At 36.5% G+C, this 19,866-nt stretch overlaps 1 protein-coding gene across 1 annotated transcript in view; it reads right to left on the bottom strand.

Annotated features, from left to right (window-relative positions):
• Window positions 1-17,370, bottom strand: part of LOC149939355 (ATP-binding cassette sub-family C member 3-like) — a 47,193-nt gene extending 29,823 nt beyond the window's left edge. Inside the window, exons 1-7 of the mRNA XM_090179143.1 lie at window positions 17,321-17,370; window positions 17,079-17,207; window positions 16,836-16,950; window positions 12,727-12,864; window positions 12,598-12,659; window positions 11,686-11,838; window positions 9,885-10,059 (exon numbers count right to left, since the gene is read on the bottom strand). Of these exons, the coding sequence (XP_090035269.1) occupies window positions 9,885-10,059; window positions 11,686-11,838; window positions 12,598-12,659; window positions 12,727-12,864; window positions 16,836-16,950; window positions 17,079-17,207; window positions 17,321-17,370 (822 nt within the window). The remainder of the gene's footprint in view (window positions 1-9,884; window positions 10,060-11,685; window positions 11,839-12,597; window positions 12,660-12,726; window positions 12,865-16,835; window positions 16,951-17,078; window positions 17,208-17,320) is intronic.
• Between the last annotated feature and the right edge of the window lie 2,496 nt (window positions 17,371-19,866).

The raw sequence follows: 19,866 nt of genomic DNA, 5'->3' as shown, positions 1-19,866 counted from the left end.
AAAATCGGTTCTGTGTCTTATCACCTAGAATTTATAAATCATAAAACCGGCTTTATTATTTTTCTATAGTGTATAGTAGTGCATGCGAAACTACTTTGCACAAACTACTAAAAAAGTAAACAGGATGTTACGGATAAGAGTACGGAAACTTTCTATATGCATTCTATGGGTCTCTATGAGTAAAGAATGTCCAATAAACATGGGTCCTAAAGTGCTTCGTTTCAGAGATATGGGCTCCCAAAAAACTACATTAAAAAACCGGACACAGCCCTAAATCTGGCAAACAATATTCTTCCTTGAACCAAATTGTTTTCATAAAACTATCAATTGTTTTTTATCCGTGAGGCGGGAAACTTAAATAACAAGTGGCAAAAGTTCATTAATGTCCTTTTAGAAGTAAAATGAGTTTGAAGACAAATACAAGCCATTTTAATTTATTGTAACGATTTTAATTAATAAATTAGAAGAAGCAAATTTCTTGTATTTCTCTTAGCCGTCTAATTACAGACTCAAACGCCAGTCGATCTGACACCAGTCTTTTAGGAATCTACTGCTGGTTGAATCTTTGAGCTTCTAACCCATTTTTCTTGAGCCCGTCCGTCCAATAAGCGTTCCTGGACCAATGTGCCATATTAGACAATTTTAAAACCATCCCTTTAGAACTTTTATGACATTTGTATCTTTAGATTAAATAATTAAAATCGTATCAATAAATTAAAATGGTTTGTATTTGTCTCTGAACTCATTTTACTTCTAAAAGGACATAAATGAACTTTTGCCACTTGTTATTAAAGTTTGTCGCCTCACGGATAAAAACAATTGAGAGTTTAATGAAAACAACTTGGTTCAAGGAAGAATATTGTTTGCCAGATTTAAGGCTGTGTTCAGTTTTTGGGGTATTTTTTGGGAGCCCATATCTCTGAAACGAAGCACTTAGGACCCCTGTTTATTGGGAATTTTTTACTCATAGAGACCCATAGAATGCATATAGAAAGTTTCGGTACTCTTATCCGTAACACCCTGTATTACCTATGTAATACAATTTCTCCGTACATCATAAAAATACCGTAGGCTCCAATTTTTAAGATTTTTTGATGGCGTTCAAACTAGATTCAATTAATCGAACTTTAAGAAAATCTAGATAATATTTTTGAATAATATTATTTGGTTTTGTATAAAGTGCGCCAGACAGTAGCGTCGGAACATTTCTGGAGCTGGGGGGGCAAGGACGGGAATGGCCTCGCTCGCTTGCTCGCTCGGCGGTGTATGTACAGGGATGTAGCCAGGGGAGACGGGAGGAGTAGCCCCAACTTTTTTTTCAAAGATCACGAAATTTAGCAGAGATGGCGAAATAAAAAAATCAACAATAATTATGAATTTAGTTTAAAAAATTCAGCTCAAACCCTAGTATAATAATCAATTTACTAAAAAAACCCTACTTTGGTCAAAGTTATAATATAATTTCTCATCTAGAAGTGTGTCACTGTTGTTAACCGCCGTATAATTAGAGCCTTCGAAAGTTCTGGACAAATCCGTGGACTTTGAACTTTCCTGGGTCAATCTCATTTTCAAACGCAAATTTAAAAGTAGGGGTGTAAACCGAGTAATACAATATTACCAAATATACTTGTAACATAAGTTAAATTTACGTTATGTTTCTTTAAATACATACGTAAAATATATTACAAATATCCAACAACATATTGTAGACACTGATCTAAATTTGCAATAAATAGAAATTATTCGCCTGCTTCTATCTGGCAGTCAAGGCCTTCTTAGGGCATGGGCTAGCAGGCCTGGGCCCCCGATCAGTCTGGGCCCGGGTGAAGGCAAGTATTATTGGCCTACCACGTGTATTGAAAAGCTTTAATGTCAAAATATTATTTCATCTTCTTTTATCTAAACTATTTTTCTCTTGTTTCGTATCCTGCGTTATCCCAAAATTTAATAATGTAGGATGATAAAATACGCAAAAAAGTAGATTAGTCCATAATTAAAAGGGATAATATAGCTAAATCCTAAACAAATTTGAAGAAATTAAAAAAACTTACTAATAACTCGTACCAATAGGTCTTCGAGCAAACAAAAAACGTGAAACTCGTATCAAATAAATCTTCGACTAATAAACTAAATTAAAAATAAATAATAAATCTTAATAATGTATAATTATGCTGAAATCTAGCTTACTAAGTTCCTTAGATTTTATTTTAATAATCTCAATATATCAATATCATACTGTTCGTACATTTTATATTATCTAAAAGGTTTTGACTAACTTAAAGCTTAAATAGATTTATATTCATTATTCACTGTATCTGCACTTTAGACGGCTACGATAGTTTAAGCCTTTGCTTTGTCCCACTTTTATAACTGTCTTATAATGGTATTCTGAAGGAGGTTGTCGCATTTTTAATCCGCGATGATTTCTACATTCGTTATTGTTTTCTATTTCCAACAGTTTCACGGACACAGCCTAATTGTCTACTATATGTAAAATGGGAAGTTATGTATGTCGACGTTAAAAAACCTTGAAGAGGATTCGGCGGGATATTCAAAGGGAAATGAATTTTCTTGCTTTTAAAATTTTCGAACTCTTTGCAATGGTTTTTGAAACATACGTTTTCTTTAAACAAGACTTACCCGTTTTTTTGGCAAAACAAATTACCTATTAGTAACTCTAACTGCAAAACTGAGGGGACGCTGCCCCTCGGATTTCACAGACGGGGGGGGGGGGGGGCGATACATTTTATATTTGCTCCATCTATTTAGGACGGGAGGCCATCCGTATCTATTACGAAACGGTGGTTAAAACGCGCCGTAAAGTGCAATCGTCCTACTATAACGACCACCGAAAAAGCGCCTGTCCACGTGACTCGTTCGTATGAGAAGGAGATTGGTGTGCTTAAGGGGGCATCCGTGATAGCAATTTCTTGCATTTTCTCCACTTGGTCGGTTTTTAGTAAAATTAAACGTAAATTTATAGTACTATTTTTCAAATCGGAAATAAAACAAAAATTGCAAGGAAGAATATATATTCTTAAATTATCGAACCTTTATACATTATTTATCGAGGTTAGAAATTTCTCAAATATAACAGTTATTACTTAATTTACGTTACATATTTAAATTCCATATGTTACATATTAGTATAAAAAAATATCTTTAGGGTGGCTCGACTTGCTCTGACCAGGCTTTTCTATCAAAAACTATTTGGTATATAATTTTGGAATTTTCAGGCTATGCGTATTTAGTTGGGAACGTTTTTAATTCTCAATTGCCGAAAACTCGAATACGTGTTCACGTTTTTTTATTTATGTTTTGACCACTAGGTGCTAGGGAACAATTTTCAACGAGAAAGTTGTAGATTATACTTGAAAACTTACAAATAACGTTTGTTCGATCACGAACGAACGATTTTTCACTGAAATAATGAGGTCAGCAAAAAAACGAAAACAAGTTCGCCATAGCAAGCCAAATGGATCTTTTACAAAGCTTAGTTAAATTAATTGTTTTTGGAAAAAACCATGATAATTTACGATAATTTAACCATTTATTTGGTACAAAAAAGTGAGATAAAGATAAACCAGTACTTTCGAATCAAACTAAGAAAAAAATCAAAGCGATGAAAGGGTTGCGAAATTACAGGTATGGTTCGATAATTCCTCGGCCACGATACATGTTTCTGGGCGATGAAACATACGTCGGAATACACGGTGGATCGTGTCGGGAGTGACCAATTGAAAAGCGCCGATGATACTGAGACGTAATTCGTCCGACTCGTAACAGGCGTCGCATAGACATGATCTTTGATGAAACCCCACATCGGTGTGAGGTGGTCAGGCGATCTTGGAGGCCATTGGACTGGTCCGTTTCGTTCTATCCATCATTGTTGAAATTCGGTGTAAAGTGGCCTACTACAGCTCGCGGTTGACGTGGAGGTGCAACGTCTTGTTGATAAAAGAGTCGTCCGTAGTTGGCCAGAGGAATGTCTTCTAATGCACCCGCGATAGTCCAGGGAAAATAAATAAAAAAAACCGTGAACCTTGAATAAATTAGGAGGCAGCTGAATTTTTGTAGGATGGTTGTATGTGATTAGTTAAACAAATCCTGAAAAGTCCCCCTGATTCCGAGCACCACTCCCCCCCCCCCCAATTCTGACAGGTTTATCTTTGTACTTAAGTCGTCGCTATGGCTCAAAACATTTAAAAGGGGGTTTGTGTTTCGTACAAGGAGGCTCAATTGTATCCGCAATCTTTAAAAGCTTCTGGGATTCCAGAAGTAGCGGGGGATGCATTTGTCCAATATGTGTTTGACAACGGGGATGTAAATATTAGAACTCTCGATGGACTAAACACATCCCACGCTATGGGCGGTATTCGGTGTATAACGCCAAGCAAATGCGTTGAAAAGAGGCTCCAAGTCCCTCGTATAAAACCTGGATTACGAGGAAGCTTCCCTGAAGAAATACCCATTGTTCCTTATAATAAACCAGCAACCTCGGGGTTCACCACGGTCACTTTAAAGGATATCACAGATTGCAAGTCAATGAGTAGCCAGATTTAATTCGGATCACTGTCTCCTCTAAATTTCCTATGGGTAAGAGGTTTTTCGCACTACCAGGATGGAGTGGTTTCATGAACACTTTTATGGCTCACGAAAAGATTTTAAAGAACGAAATTACACTGAACGAATTATCTCAGTGCGAAGGGGTTTTACTCTTGTTAGATGAATTTTCGAATACTTGTGATTCAATGAAATCCCAAAGTCGCGCTTCAAAACTTTGGATTCAGTACATGGAAAGCATAGACCTTGTACTAAAGTTTATTTTCGCCGAACGCCCTGGGAACTGGAATTCACATCTACAAACGGTTATTGAAATGCATCCGTTTTTCCATGCCGCAGTGCACCTTCCTTATGCAAAATCAGCTCACTTGTACGCGCAACCTAAGACCATATACAACTGGACTGGAATCAAGATAGGCATTTCCGTTTTACTAGAGTCCCCACTACCGAAGCGCCACCACTGGCCCTCTTATGAAACTTTCACCCACAAAAAAAGGGGGCCTGAGAAACGTTTACTTCGTTCTCTCTCTCCGTCAAATTTTCCATTTGCGCATCCCGCTGCCTTGGAAGCAGACTACGGAGCACGAAGCGTTCACCACCTCGGAAAGGCGGATGAAAAATAAAGGGGGACTACGAGTTTGTGCGCGAAATTCGCGGATTTTCTCCGCTTGATGGTGTTTTGGTGGGGACAATTCAGAAAAAGCGGAATAGCGTTACCTCTCCAGTCCAGGTGTAAATGGTCTTAGGCGCAACTAATGCAAAGCCTCGAGTCAAAGATGAATGAGGAAGATCACAAAAACTTCGTGCAAAACGGTTTTTTTACAATAAGGAGAACGGATAAATATTTTTCTGGAACGTGGACGGATATGTGCATAGAACAATCTCTCATGTGTTCTTTTAAGGCAATGGGAGGGCTAACTCATGGGAGAGGAATCACTGATAGCATCCTAAATAACTGAATTCTCTGTAGCCCAGCGTTTGTTATTATTAGCGAAGCGTTACAGTATTTTACTGAAACATCTTCAGAATTTAATAAACAACACGCTAAGAGCTGCGTGTAAGTAGAAAAGCTAGAGACGCTGAGGACATACGAAAATTCACAGATTGGTTAACTGATCGTTCGTCAATTGGAATTAAATCAGGGACTTAGTATGCTTATCATCTGGGCTGGTCGTTGATAAGAATGTAACGTGTGATCATGCTTACGAAGTCGGTTTGTCGTGTATAAAAAAATGTCTGAAGTTAATTTTCACGACATGGTTACCACAATGGCTTTTTCGAAATCGAGTGTCAAAATCAGAAATGAAATGGTAACGGTCTCCTCGGAACAGCTATTTAATCGCTTAATCTGCGTTTGCAAAGTCAAGAAGATCTCAAGTCATATTTCAAATATGACCTAGTCTCACGGCTGCCTTCTTTGTTTGACGATGTATCTCTTCGTAAAGGAACAAAATCTTCCCTCGTAAAAGACTTGACCGGTGGGATTGTACCAGAGAAGACTATACCAAAAGACGTGGCTGTAGTGTTAGACGGTGGTCATTTACTCCATATAGCTTAGTATGGCCAAAACCAGATCTATTTATAAATATTCTGGAAAGTTACGTAACACATGTATAGTATCACTTCTGAACTAACTGCACGGTTCTATTTGATGGTTACCCAAAGAAACCGGTCCAACGAAGGACATTGAACACCTTCGCCGTACTCACAACAGATCGTCACCAGAGATTCGTTTTACAAACTCTATGACATGTACCGTAAATCAAGCAGAGTTTCTTAGGAACTCTTTAAATAAAAAGCGGTTTATTTCGGTTTTAAAAGAAAGCCTTCAATCAGAAAACGTAGATGTTTTTGTTGCTGAAGATGACGCTGACCGTTATATTGTTACTATAGCTCTATAAAAACACCAAACTGCAAATGTAGTGGTAGTCGGCCAAGACACCGATTTACTCGTCTTCATGATTGCTCTCGCCCCCAAAAGATCTGAAAATTTATTTTTCATGAAACCTTCAACAAGTTCGAAACCTAGCGTAGTTTACGATATCAACGAGTTAGTGAAGCAGTATTCAAATCTGCGTCAATATTTGCTTTTCATTCACGTGATAACTGGGTGCGACACCACATCAGCACTCTATGAGAAAGGAAAAATGAAAGCTCTACGAATGCTGAAAAACAATTCGTCTATGCAAAACGAAATAGATGTTTTTCTTAACTCGGGTTCAACACAAGATCAAATTGCTCAAGCAGGATAAAAGTTTATCCTCAACTTATATGGCGCTACAGACCAAATTAACTTGGATGAAATTAGATATTACTTGTACAATAAAACGACGGCAAAACTAAATTTAAAGACCAAATTTGAGTTGGCAAGTAAATAAATAAATAATAATCAGCTAGGTTAATACCCAAGGCACCACCTTAGGCCTAAGTCATCGAGCGACTTTTGAAGCCTTTAATTCAGGTGGCCGGGTTACAATGCGTAGGAGGGTGGTGACATGCCCTGCACGCCACACGATCGAGCCAACAGCTACCTACACTAACTATCACCGTTAACCTCATCAAGTTTACCTCCCACTAGTGCAGCTGCTCGCCAACACTCTCTTCGATCATATCTTCAAATACAACAATGGAAAGGAAACGATCTCAACGCAACCGATTGGGGATGGACGTTGTCGGCTAATAAATATCAGCCAGTTCCTACTCTATTAAACGTAGCTCCCGACGAACTGTTAAATTTACTATCTTGCAATTGCAAAACAGGATGCAAACAATCTTGTGGTTGTCGAAAGAGTAGACTGTTTTGTACTGCCATGTGTGGTCAATGTCACGGATTGTCTTGTAAAAACGTTCATGAAATTAATTTTAACAATGACGACGATCTCGAGAATGGAGACATTTTCACATAGGAAACGGAAATACATTTTCAGCATTAAATATGTGAAAATATATAAATATATCTAAAGCTTAAAGCATATCTTTAAGTATAACAAAAGTTAAAAAAAATTATAAAAATATAACATTTTGTAGAATATTGTTAAAAATCGCGTTTTTGGTAAACATTATTATTTTCCCGCCAAAACGTTGAAAATGGAATTAAGCCCTGACTATAACCTTTAAAATGAATGTTCATTTGTCTCTTTACCTTAAGCTGTTACGTAGTTATAGTGTAAACTTGCATTTTCCAACTGGGGGGGGGGGCGCTCGGTATCATGGGGACGTTTCAGGATTTGCTTAACTAGTTATATATTACCATCCTCCAAAAATTCAGCTGCCTCCTAATTTCTTCAAGATTTCAATCCTATTTTCCCTCGACTACGACTTCATTCTGTTACAAAGCTAATTAACTCTGCCCATTTAGACGGTTTGGCAGAAAAAATGGGCCGATGAAATGTTGCTCGATAAGGATGGAAGTTGTGCTCGTGAAGGATACTCCAAATGGGGATTCTGGGCAAACCCTACTCTACGTTTGCACTTCGAATACTTGCTTGAGGATATGCCGCAAAGTACGCTAAAACTAGCTCTTCTTCGTCGATGTTTGACGACCAGCTCCTCGGTATCTTGGATTGACATCTCCATGGTTCTAGAAATATCGAAGAGCTCCGACAACGGTGTTGTGACTGGGATATCTGTCAGGACACCGCATACTGAAAAGTTGACATACCCTACGAGCGTTTCGATGGGCCTCACTAAAATCATAATTCGACCATTAAAGCGCGTTGGTCAGCGGAAGGAGAGGGCTGGGTCTACATTTTGGTCGGTTTTTAGTATAAAACACGTAAAGTTAAACGTAAATTTATAATACTATTTTTCAAATCGGAAATAAATCTAACTAAATTGTAAATAAGAATGTACAGAGTGGCTTAGTTATTTGTGGCCAATAGATTCTATGGGATAGTATTATTCCACCGAAAATAGTTTTTCCCTACTATCTGGTTAAGGTATTAAAATGAAATGTTAAATGAAGTGGTCGTCCATTCATCAATTGTTTTGAAAAAAATGCGATAGAACATATTCGTCGTAAAATAATCTGTTGTTTCAAGGCACAATCATAGCTTTTGCCCGAAAAAAATTCATCTACTCGATTTTCCAAAAAAAAAACATTTAATAGAGATAACAATAACTGGTTTGCGGGAGAAATAAGCCATTACAAATAAAATTAAAATCACATCTTATAATTGACCTTTCTGTTGGTGAATTTTCGAAGAAGCCTACCAAGGTAATGAAATCAGTAATTTTTATCTTTCTTCATTTAACATTTCATTTTAATATTTTAACCAGATATAGTCGGGGAAAAAATATTTTCAGTGGAATAATACTCTCCCATAGAAGTTATTGGCAAAAAAATACCTAAGCCACCCTGTACAATATTTTTTGCAATTTATCTTTATTTATTTCCGATTTGAAAAATATTATTATAAATTTACGTTTAACTTCACTTGTTTTATACTAAAAACCGACGAAGTGGAGAAAATGTAAGAAATTGCTTTTTCACACCCACACAAACACGCAAATAATAAAAAAAATAAAAAAAGGAACCACCTTATGCGTAAATCGTTCCGCGAATCTTAATGCTTTTAATTCAGGTGACCGAGTTTCAATGCGTAGGAGGGTGGTGAGAAGGTAAACACGCAAAGTAAGCCACCATCTCCCTACACTCAATATTACCGTTAATCTCAAGTTTTAATGTATGGGGAAACCAAAGACCTCGTGGGAAAATCCGTTTAACCAGTGGGGGGATATCAAGCAAACTCAACGAAGAAGGAGTATTTAGAATTTTTCCCCCGTGCCACAAGCTGGGATCGAATCCACTCCTCTTTCTTCGGGGCAAAAGTGCTAACTACTCTACCACTGTTATAACCACTAACATTGTAAGTGTCCTTCCGTGTAGTAATGTCAGTGCTTAAATATTGGAAAATCTAATCTGCATACGAACAAAGTTAATAAGGTTAAAAAATGAGGAAAATATTTCTTCCACTTTAACTACATTATCTGTCCTTCAATTCTTGGTGCAGTTGCTCGCATGAACCGAATTGGCTTAAGATATTGATCGAAAAATTGAGATTTAGAAGGAACTGATAAGACCAGCCGGTTATTTAATAAGTCGCGCTTACAAACCAGACCAGCACGGCAATGTGCTATTGATCTCTTCAACGTCACCCGACATGAAACTTCAATAATCGAAAATAAAATAATACATATTGCACACCTCGATCAATAATCCGTATTTCTCTTTTTCTCGATCTTAATTTTGAAAGCTCTAATTAGTTTCTTTTCTTTATTGGTCACTTCTAAAATTTACTTACCAAAAATGCTTAACTTACTTTTTTGTAGATTGCGCAAGTAACAGCTGATCTCAGACGAGACGACAAGTCGAGGGCACGTTTGATTCGGTATTCGACAAAGAAGATTTTTATGACATCAGGAATAAAGAGAAGAAAGGTGTAGAATACACCTTTCCATAACGGTTCATCGCTTGACGAGTACTCGATTAACCACCTATAAAGACAAAAAAGTAAAGGAGGTTTTATCAGGGCGTTTCACTTAAAAGGACATTCAACTCAATTTTAATTTATCAGAAGTTTTCTTATGTTTTACACTGATAGTTTACAAGTCATTAATGACTTGTAAGCGTAGACGTTTGAAAAACAGTACCTTGTTTGGAAATCAAAGTATTAAGAAATAAAAACTGTTCAAGATCGTTTGTCATTCTGTGGGGGAAAATTACGGGAAACATCTTTTTAATTTAAGTTTTGAAAAATAAAATTCTGACATGACCTGCTTTACAAAAAAAAGTATTTATGTTGAAATTTCAGTAGCAAAAGAGAGCTGAGTCGAGGCTTTCATGAAATATCTAATTAACTTTGCCAAAGGATTTCCTCCTCCATCCTCACCTTAATCGGGACCTATAACAACTGGATGTCCAGTGACATCTGGGTTCGAAACCATTTCGATGGTTTTCATAATGTTCACAAAAACAACCTTTTCGCCAGATGGTTTTGAGAACCCCAAATCTAACCTTTTCTTCGCTTTGTGGTAGATACTTTTGCGAATCTATATAATTCACCAATAATGCATTAAGCCCATCTTAAACATCGAAAGAGGAATATTTTTTATTGGTTTCACGCAATAAGGTTTCATTGGCGGAATCATAAACACTTTGCTGCATGGGTAAGTGATACATCAAATGATAGAAATTTTTTAACTATTGTGAGATGAAACCCAAAATTATTAAAAAAATAATTTATAAATTAGTGTGCTTAAAATTTCTTGACTAGACACATTTTCTCCAAAAGTATACGTTATATTTTTAATTGGGGAACTTCATAATATTTAAATTTCCGAGAAATTGTAAAGTTGCTACTACTCAAAACAACATTCAACCTTTATTCAACTTATCAAAAAATTCGGATACATTTAATAGAATTATGTATTAGTTGTAGGTTATAGACTTTTGAGAAAAATGTCATGCCAAAGCAATTTTAAACACCATTGTATATTGTGTAAATCAATGTGAATGGGAATATGTACAACCAACTTGTATTTTAAAAAGCATTATCACGCAGATCTCACATTTTTTGTACACAATGAAACTTGAACAGTTTTTTTTGAAAAAATGTTATTAGAAATTTACCTAATTAGCAAATCAATGCAAAAAAAATGGAAAATAAAAGACCAAAATTTAAATTACTTACGCCATTACAATTGGAACAACAAAAACAATTATTTCGGAAAATATTTGCATAATACAGGGAAGTATCATTTCGGGTCCAAAGGTTTTTATCAGCGTAGAAGTAATATTTGGTCTCCTTTCTTGTGATTTGTTATAAAAAAAATTATTATTTTTTTGAAAATAAGCGGAGTCCCTGAAAATAATTTAAGAAAATATATGATTAATAATCGTACTAATTACACCAAGTTAAAAAAATCAATAACATTTAATTTCTTAAATAAAGTGACGAATCATGACTGCCTGTTTTCGGAATTTGTAGATGATAAATAATTCCAAAAATTACTTTTATAATTTTAAATTATTCCTTTTAATAAATAATTTTATTAATTTAAATCTTTTACAAAAGTTGATGTGACAATTTTCATTTAAAATTGTGCATAAAAACTGTTTACCTTTCTTCATTTTGATTTTCGGGCGGTTCCGTTAAGCTATTTCCAAATGTACAGTTATCCAGGTATTGATTTGTTTGTGCAGTTCGTAAACAAGATCTCAAATCATAGACGTCTGAATCTTTTAACGGCTTTTTGTATCCTTTCAAAAGCAATCTAATAAACAACCATATAAATTAATAAAACACTTTTTTAAAACGCTCACGCGTGTGATTTTGAGACCCTCATTATACAGGGTGTTTCAAAAACTTAAGCAAAACTTTTAAGGAACTGTAGGGGGTGAGTTGACAAGTATGCCTGTTTTTTTTCTACGATGAGTTAAAAGAGCGCCAGAGAGCTTCTAAGTGTGGCCTACTAGCCCCTGGAAGTAGGCTGAAACAAGCACAAAACCAAGCAGCAAAGACTTTAAATACTGTTGAAGTTTACTTTTTGGCGATGGTTACCTCGATTTGTTTACAAAGTCTTTTTTTTACCTATCACACGAACCCAAACCTTTATGTTCGCATTTCCTTGCTGCTAAACAAGTAAGTGTATGATGCAACCCATCTCTATAACTAACAGTTGATTAATTGTTTTATTTGGATAAACGTGACTGATGATACTTCATGGTAAATATTTGAATTAGTTTAAATTTGAGAGTGTTCTAGTTTTTGAGTACAAGACCCGTTTTCAAGTGGCTACAACGTTTAAATTGATTGAGAAATTGTCTGCATGTACACTGTGTAGGCGCTTGAAAAGGGGTCTTGTATTAAAAGGCTAACAAACGCGGTCATTTTTAACTAATAAAAATTTTAACCATTACGTTTATTTAAAAAATATTATAAAAACTATTTTAATCATAGTCAAGAAATTAAATTTATATGATGATAACAACAAAGCGAATTAAAAATAGAAAAGATAGAATCAAACTATTACTCGTTCATCCATGAATACAGAAGATTTGAAACGAAAGACGCGTCGTTTTCCTGGGATTCGTTCTGTGAAACATTAAAAGCAATATCAGATGACCATTAACGCTCATTAAGCTTTAATTGTTAAACTTACCAATGTATCTGAATCGTCGTCATTTGCGGTTCGATAAATAGACTTCTGATCCGAAAGAAACGATAATGCAAACATCAAACACGACAATGGGTATTCGATCATATATAAAATGAAAGGAACGGGATGCTCTATAAATTGCTAAACGGAAAAATTAAAATAATTAGTAAAAACATTTTTTGGCAAGTCTGCGTCTCAATATGACCAACAACATAGAAGTGGTCTGTTAAAAGACTGTAAAAACCAAATATTTTATAATCAGATAAATAAGTAATATATCTGTGGTAAAAAATTACCCATTCTTTCGACACTTCTTATTTTATTTGCTTGAGCTTTTTCAAATTTGACATTTTTAATTTACGAAAAACGAAGTTGATAATTTAGTGGCTTGATGGGTATTTTGCTTATAAAAAAAATTTATAATAAATTAACCCGGCTCTTTGATTTGGAAGAACTTTACGTTTATTCTAGTAAATGTTATGGCTAAGACAGGCAAAATAAATTTATATAAAAATCTTGGTTCAATAAATTAATCACCAGTGGTCAAAATGGTGCTGACAACTGCAGAAAAAATAGAAATGGAATTTACTTAAATGAAATATGTTATTTCACTGATACTTCTGACGAGTTTACTTTAGCGGGTGTATCTTCTTTTTCGCACTTTACCGAAGAAATAAACATTTTGTTATGGGTATGTCTTTCAAAATTTCTTTGAAGATATATAATTATAATTTTTTTTATCAAAATTATCATCACCGTTACTAATATAATTATAATCCCTCCTAACCATCTAAGCCTCTGCTTTTATAGAAACCGTTAGCCTATACAGGGTGTCTTCATTTGATCGGCCCAGGCATTTTTCTCAAAAACTATACCTTCTAGAAACGTGAAATTTTCAGTATGTACTCTCTCGGTGGAGATCGTTTTTATTTGTGAATTTCACAAAAATCGTGAAATTTTTCACGGTTTTAGAATTTGTAGTTTTTGAACGCTAGGTGGTAGACGAAACGTTTCAATGAGTAAGTTGTAGAGCATACTCGAAAACCTTTAATGGAATTAATATGGTCAAAATCGTTCATTTGTCACTGAAATAATAGGTCATGAAAAAAAACAAGTTGGTACTACCCAAAAGTTTTTAGGCCTCATGTTATTGTAATGATTGTCTGTGAAAAATGAACATGTTTTGAGCCAAATCATTTTCACAAGTAAAACAATGATTTATAGAAGGTAAAGTTTTTGAGAAAAAATGCCTGGGCTGATCAAATGTAGACACCCTGTATGATGATATTAATTCCTACATTTTATATCAAAACTATCATCAAGTTCTTAAATTAACAATAACACCTTAAAAGTCTATTTGTTTCTACATTCTAGATTAACTGACTCAACACGTTCATAACTTCATTGAAAATTAAATAGTTTTTTACTATAAAACCGCTTATTGTGGGTTATCTGGTAAAATGTAATCTAAGAGTACTCATTAAAATTTTAATTTTGCATACGACGTTTGAGATGGAACTGAATGAAATAACATCTCTGATCTTTCCACGGTATTTATCTCTCTTACGCAGATTCACCAAAATCTATATAGCAAACTTATCCATGTTATGCCATATTTTAAACAATTAAGGTTTATGTAGCTTTTATTTTTGCGTCACGAATAAACTTTTACTAACACACGCACAAAATATTTTAACTCCACTAGTAGTTCCTCGCTTCGTTCTCTCGGCCAATTAAGAACGCTTAATTATTACTTCAGATACATCTTTTATTACCAAAAGGATTCTTCTTCTTTGATTCCTTAAAACCGTGTAGTAAAAACCGTGTTTATCGATTTTCAGAGGTTTTCACTGTTTCCGATCGAGCTGATAATATTTAAGCATGAGAGAGAGATAAGGTGAGAGATAAGTGAGTGTGTCTACCGATAGGGGTCCCCGCGGGCGGGGGAAACGGGGGTGAAACAGGCCCCTGGGGGGTAAGCATTCCCCCCATTCCCCCCATTTTGCGTACATTTTCGGTAGGTCAAAAGGTTAGCTGATTTACGAGGTCAATAGGTTAGATGATTTACGATGTTATACCACCTCATAAAACCTAGGTCAATAGGTTAGATGAATGTCGGGCCTAGGGCACCTGTCTTTTCGAGTTGGTAATAAATAGTTCAAAGGGTTTCCGCCGACAAACACTTTCAAACACTTTCGCTGTTTTAGGGCCCCTAAGGGTTGTAAAAGGGTACCGTAAAATAGTGGGTGGTCATCGGTAAAAGTGTTTTGGAAAAAAAGAGCAGAAAGTATACAAATTATAAGGTTTTATTTATACATTCAAAGTTACAGTACATTAAGCCGATGAAAAAAAAACGCTTAAAGATAAAATAATTTATTTTTTATATATTTATGGTTTGTAGATACCATAGGGAACAAATTGTAAAAGTTAAATACGCAAAACATATTTTGGTTGGCAACTGTTTCTTTAAAATCTTCAATAATTTTAAATGCTGTTACGTAATTGGACGCGTAGCGTACAACGGTATCATACCTTTCATGTTAAACCGATAGAAATAAATTGTTGGGTGCTCATGGTTCTTTATACAATATTTCGTAAATTTTACGATAATTATCGGTTATAACGTAACCCATTAATTCAAAGAGTTTTTGGTTCACTTTAAGGAGTTGAATGTGCGAATTAATGAAATATTTGAGTCTGTCCAATTCTCGAGTTTCAGGCGCTTTGATTACGACCGACGCTTCGGATATCGTACTTTGCAAGGTTAATTCTTTTTGGTCAGACATGGCGGCGGTCACTAGCGCATCAGATAGCGGGAACGGTGATCGAAAGGGCAGCCGTTGGGGTCATTTATTTGTTCCCAGTGGCCGTATAAATCATCCCAGGCGCGCGAAGACATCTCAAAGACCTGGTGTGAGACTTTATTGCATAGAGCTACAGATATATCGAGTTCAGACGTTAACCCCGTAGTAACGAAAAGCTCGGATGAAAATGAATAACGAGGGTTAACTTTACGCTGAGTCGGATCAAATTAAGACATTTTAGTAGGCCCTGGAACGTTATCTACACAGCTTCGTTTAGACATGATGCTCGAGAAACGGTTTGTAGTGTACTGCCGATGGATGACGGGGGTGAATGCCTTATATATAGATAATAATTTGATGACGTAATCAGGATGACGTAATGGGTTGACTCAATGACTCACGCGATTAGTCAAATTTTGCGGTGTTATGTGTATAGCGACGCCCATATTGGTAAACCAAAGATATAGAAATTCTACAAGTCCTTTTAAAAGTAAAATCAACGCGATTAGTAATGCGTTTTTAGGATTGTTAGCGATAAGCCGACTAACGGGAGAGGCGGGAATAGAAACTTCCTTACCGGAAGTTATCTTTAAACTAAATTTATCAATAAACCAAAAAACGGATTTAAACTTTATATATTTTATAATAAAAGCAAATGGCATACAAAGTATTAAAATAAACAAATAACTAAAATATACAAAAAGAAATATTGACAAATAACTAATATATACAAAGGAATTATTAACAAATGAAAAAAAAATATATATACAATAATTATTGGTTGTCGACGAGTAGTTGTTGGAGCATGTCGTGGAACAGCCCCTCTGTGTCGTATACAGCTTGGGACTGCTCCTCGCTGTCGGCGTACGCGAGACACGCTCCAACCTTCCACCGACACAACTCGCTTATCTCGAGAGAAAGTCTAAAAAAAGGTGTGGTGCCGTTGCGTGACGTAAATTTAAATCGTATGAATTAAATTAAAATTACCTGTGGGGGAATGCCACGACTTCGAGACTGGGTTGGTGGTGTCGGGGGTCTGCTCCCATGAGGTTCCTTTTTAGAAAATAAGACTGAGCAACACGGCGTTTTTTGTAGAAAAAATATATGCGTACGTTATAAGCGAGTCGCTAGGCGGGAATAACCGGAGCCTAGGGTCAATTTGGTCTAAGTCGACCGGCTCTAAAGGTATCACAGCCTGATATGGGGTGTCTAATAATAGAATTATATAAAAAAAGAGACAAGGTATAAGATAAAGCATTTTATTTTTTATAAGAACACCCTGTTATGAAAAATGAGGTCTAATAAAACCCTCCGGGTTTGGAGGTCGCTCTCCAGCTGAACCGCCGACATCACCAATGACGGGGAGGTCGTCACCGTCAGGAACGCCCGGGCCTCAAAGAGGGCCGAAATGTCTCTGATGAGACTAAACAAATATATAATTTAAAATACGGAATATATTATTATCAATATTTAGGTATAAATTCAAGCTTACCCATCCCCGCCAATGACGAAACCGGGTCCGGCGGTGGGGATTCCGGCGGTGGGGATTACGTCGGCTGGTGGCTGGAATTGTTGTTCCGGATAACTTCCGAAGAAGAGCGACTCCAGCTACCCGCCTCAGCAGCATCCTCCAAACCCTGCGGGTTGAACAGGTATTCACCCTCTTGTATTAAGGCGAAGCTGAAAATATATATTATTATTAAAAACCCCAGCCAAAATCGAAAAAAGGTTTATTTGGGAAATATCAAAATAACATTTAGAGATCACCGAACTAAAAATTGATAAAAACTCACAGGTCGACGTCCTCATCCGAGAATAGTGGCGATGGACTTCTGGATGTCATGATAGCAGAGTTGTGATGTCTTAGGGATCCAGTTCCAGGGTTTTTATACCAAAAGGACCCCCATACACTCTTTGAGGGGCACCCCATACGTTGGGGCCATTTGGGATGTAAAAACAAAAATCCCTCATAGTTTAAACTGAAATAGTTAAGAGGATCTATTCCACATAGTTTATGGGGCTCCATAAAATTCTACGCGCAACAACATTCATTTCTAACCATTTTTCGACAAAACGTTTGTCCCCAAAAAATATCTAACACTTTGAAACGTCTTTTTTTAAAAGGTTTTTGAGTATATAACTGTCACCTCTTTTACCATGACCATCCTTCTACGCTTAAAAACAGCTGTGAAAACAATCGCTTTTTATAAACATTTCGGTGCGAAAAAAAATCGCACTATTTTAACAATACCCAATTTGACGCGACATGTTAAATTCAGGAGTCGCGCGTGGATCAAAGACAAACTTAATTTGCATCGTAAAAAAGGTTAGGGTTTATACAAAAAAAGAGCCCTAAACCATTTTCCCTTCCAAGAAAAAGACCGGTGGGGCCTACATCGTTCAATTAAGGCTCGAGCGGCGTGGGCCCAAAGGATTCCACCCTAAGGGTTTGGTGTCTAATAAAACAGCGGCTCGTAAAAAAAAATTGGCCGCTCGGAGAACAAGAAGGGCACCGTCAAAAAGTTTTTTTTCGTATATTCATCCAGCTTTGTCAAAATAGTCAAAAGATTTTTCGTCTCTTTTTTTGAAAAAAAACTTTTGTCAGCGATAAAAGGATGAACCGCCACCAAATTTATGGGGGATGGGGCTATCATTAAAGTAGCAATTGATCACTATCCATCCTTAAATTTATAGGCGTAAAAAACATTGGGCCCATCTTTTAGAAAACAATCGAGTTTTATATAATAGAGTTTCGAATTAACGACGTGATATTATTTTTATACAGCCCCAAAAGATACGTATAAATAGAGCCCGATCGGTCAAAGAAACTTCACTAATCAGCGGAATTCTCAAGTTGGAAGTCGTTTTCTTAGCGCCTAGAAAAAATGGATAGCAAAAGCTTATGTTGGTTTCTAGACGATTTGGCGGTAAATAGACCCTGGTCCGTACCACAACTGCTGCAATTTTATTACGGAATATGTTTATTTTTAAATTTAGAGCCGGGGTTTGCACCAAATAAGTTACCCGAAATTTTTAGCCGTCTGAGTTTTAAATAAATTTTGACGGTTATTGAAATTTTTGAAACTGTTCAAGCTATACCCCACGTTCCAGAAGCGTGCCAAACGGTAGCCGAAGTCCGATTATTTAATCAAGCATTACCGTCTCCGTTAGGCGAAATTATTGAAGCGAGATATAAAAAGAGGGAAAAAGAATTACTCGAACTCGAGTGGAATGCTATGTTGGGTGCCGAATATGACGAACCTGTGTTGGACTACCTGAAGAGTAAGTTTTTTTCTCTCGTACCGCGTATTAAAAATAAGAAATTTAAAAAAAATATATATTTTTTATAAACACCCCTGAAATTGTCACGGCCGATGATACTGGAGACCACGTCACGGTCGAAGACCCCGAACCGCGTGAATCCGCCGAAATGGTGGACGAATATTTCAACGAACTACTTAACCAAAGCGGTTACGGGGAGGAGGAGGGAGATTTCCCAATTGTGGGATATATTGAATTTGAGCACCCTAATTGAGTAATTTTGGGTCAGCACGAAAAACAGTTCCCGAACTTCAATAAGACGGGAATTGAATTGGAAGCGGAAGGGCTTGCCAGGGTCACTGAACGGGTATTACGCGATGTAAACCCCGCTGACATGGTACAACTAGTAATCCGTAGTTCGGCGCTGGGTGCGGCGCATCCCGATATTACCATTTCATTTAGGAGGCGTGACCAAATTGATATTGAGGCCCTTCTCGACGAGATTTCAGAATCTATATATTCAGATGAGGAAGTAGCGTTTTTCATGGCACCCGTTAATTTAATATTTTCCATTGTCCGTCTACCCCAAGGCGGTGGCTACGCAAAACGGAAACGACTAGAGACATTTGCTATGTTTTCTAGGAATAGACAATCAATTGTCCGTATTGCGAACAGCGACTCAATCTGTCTCGCTAGAGCTCTTTGCGTCGGTGTGGCGCTGTGTAAATACCAAAACGAACCCGAAAACAAAAGACTAAAAACGGTCTATGAAACTTTGTCCCATACCAAAGAAAACAATCTGGCCCAACGAGTCGAGGCGCTCCTCCTATGCGTCAAATCGGGTGTCCGACCTAACAAAGAATGCGCGTCGCCAGAGTCGATTAGAAAATTTAGAACGTACCTCAAATAATACGATATTTTAATCTATCAAATTAAAAACAGCTGGCCGACCTTGGTGTACGATTCTAGAATACGAGCCTGTATGGACAGAAAACGTATTGTACTTTTAAACGAGGGGGCGCATTTCAATCTAGTTAAAAAGCTGGCTCCCTTATTCGGGAAAGAAAAGTTGTGTTCA

The sequence above is a fragment of the Leiobunum rupestre genome, chromosome 6 (assembly GCF_980474605.1).
Source record: "Leiobunum rupestre chromosome 6, qqLeiRupe1.1.hap1, whole genome shotgun sequence".
Classification (NCBI taxonomy): Eukaryota; Metazoa; Arthropoda; class Arachnida; order Opiliones; family Sclerosomatidae; genus Leiobunum; species Leiobunum rupestre.
The sequence above is the reverse complement of the archived record's forward strand: the minus strand, read 5'-3'. Positions and strand labels throughout refer to the sequence as shown.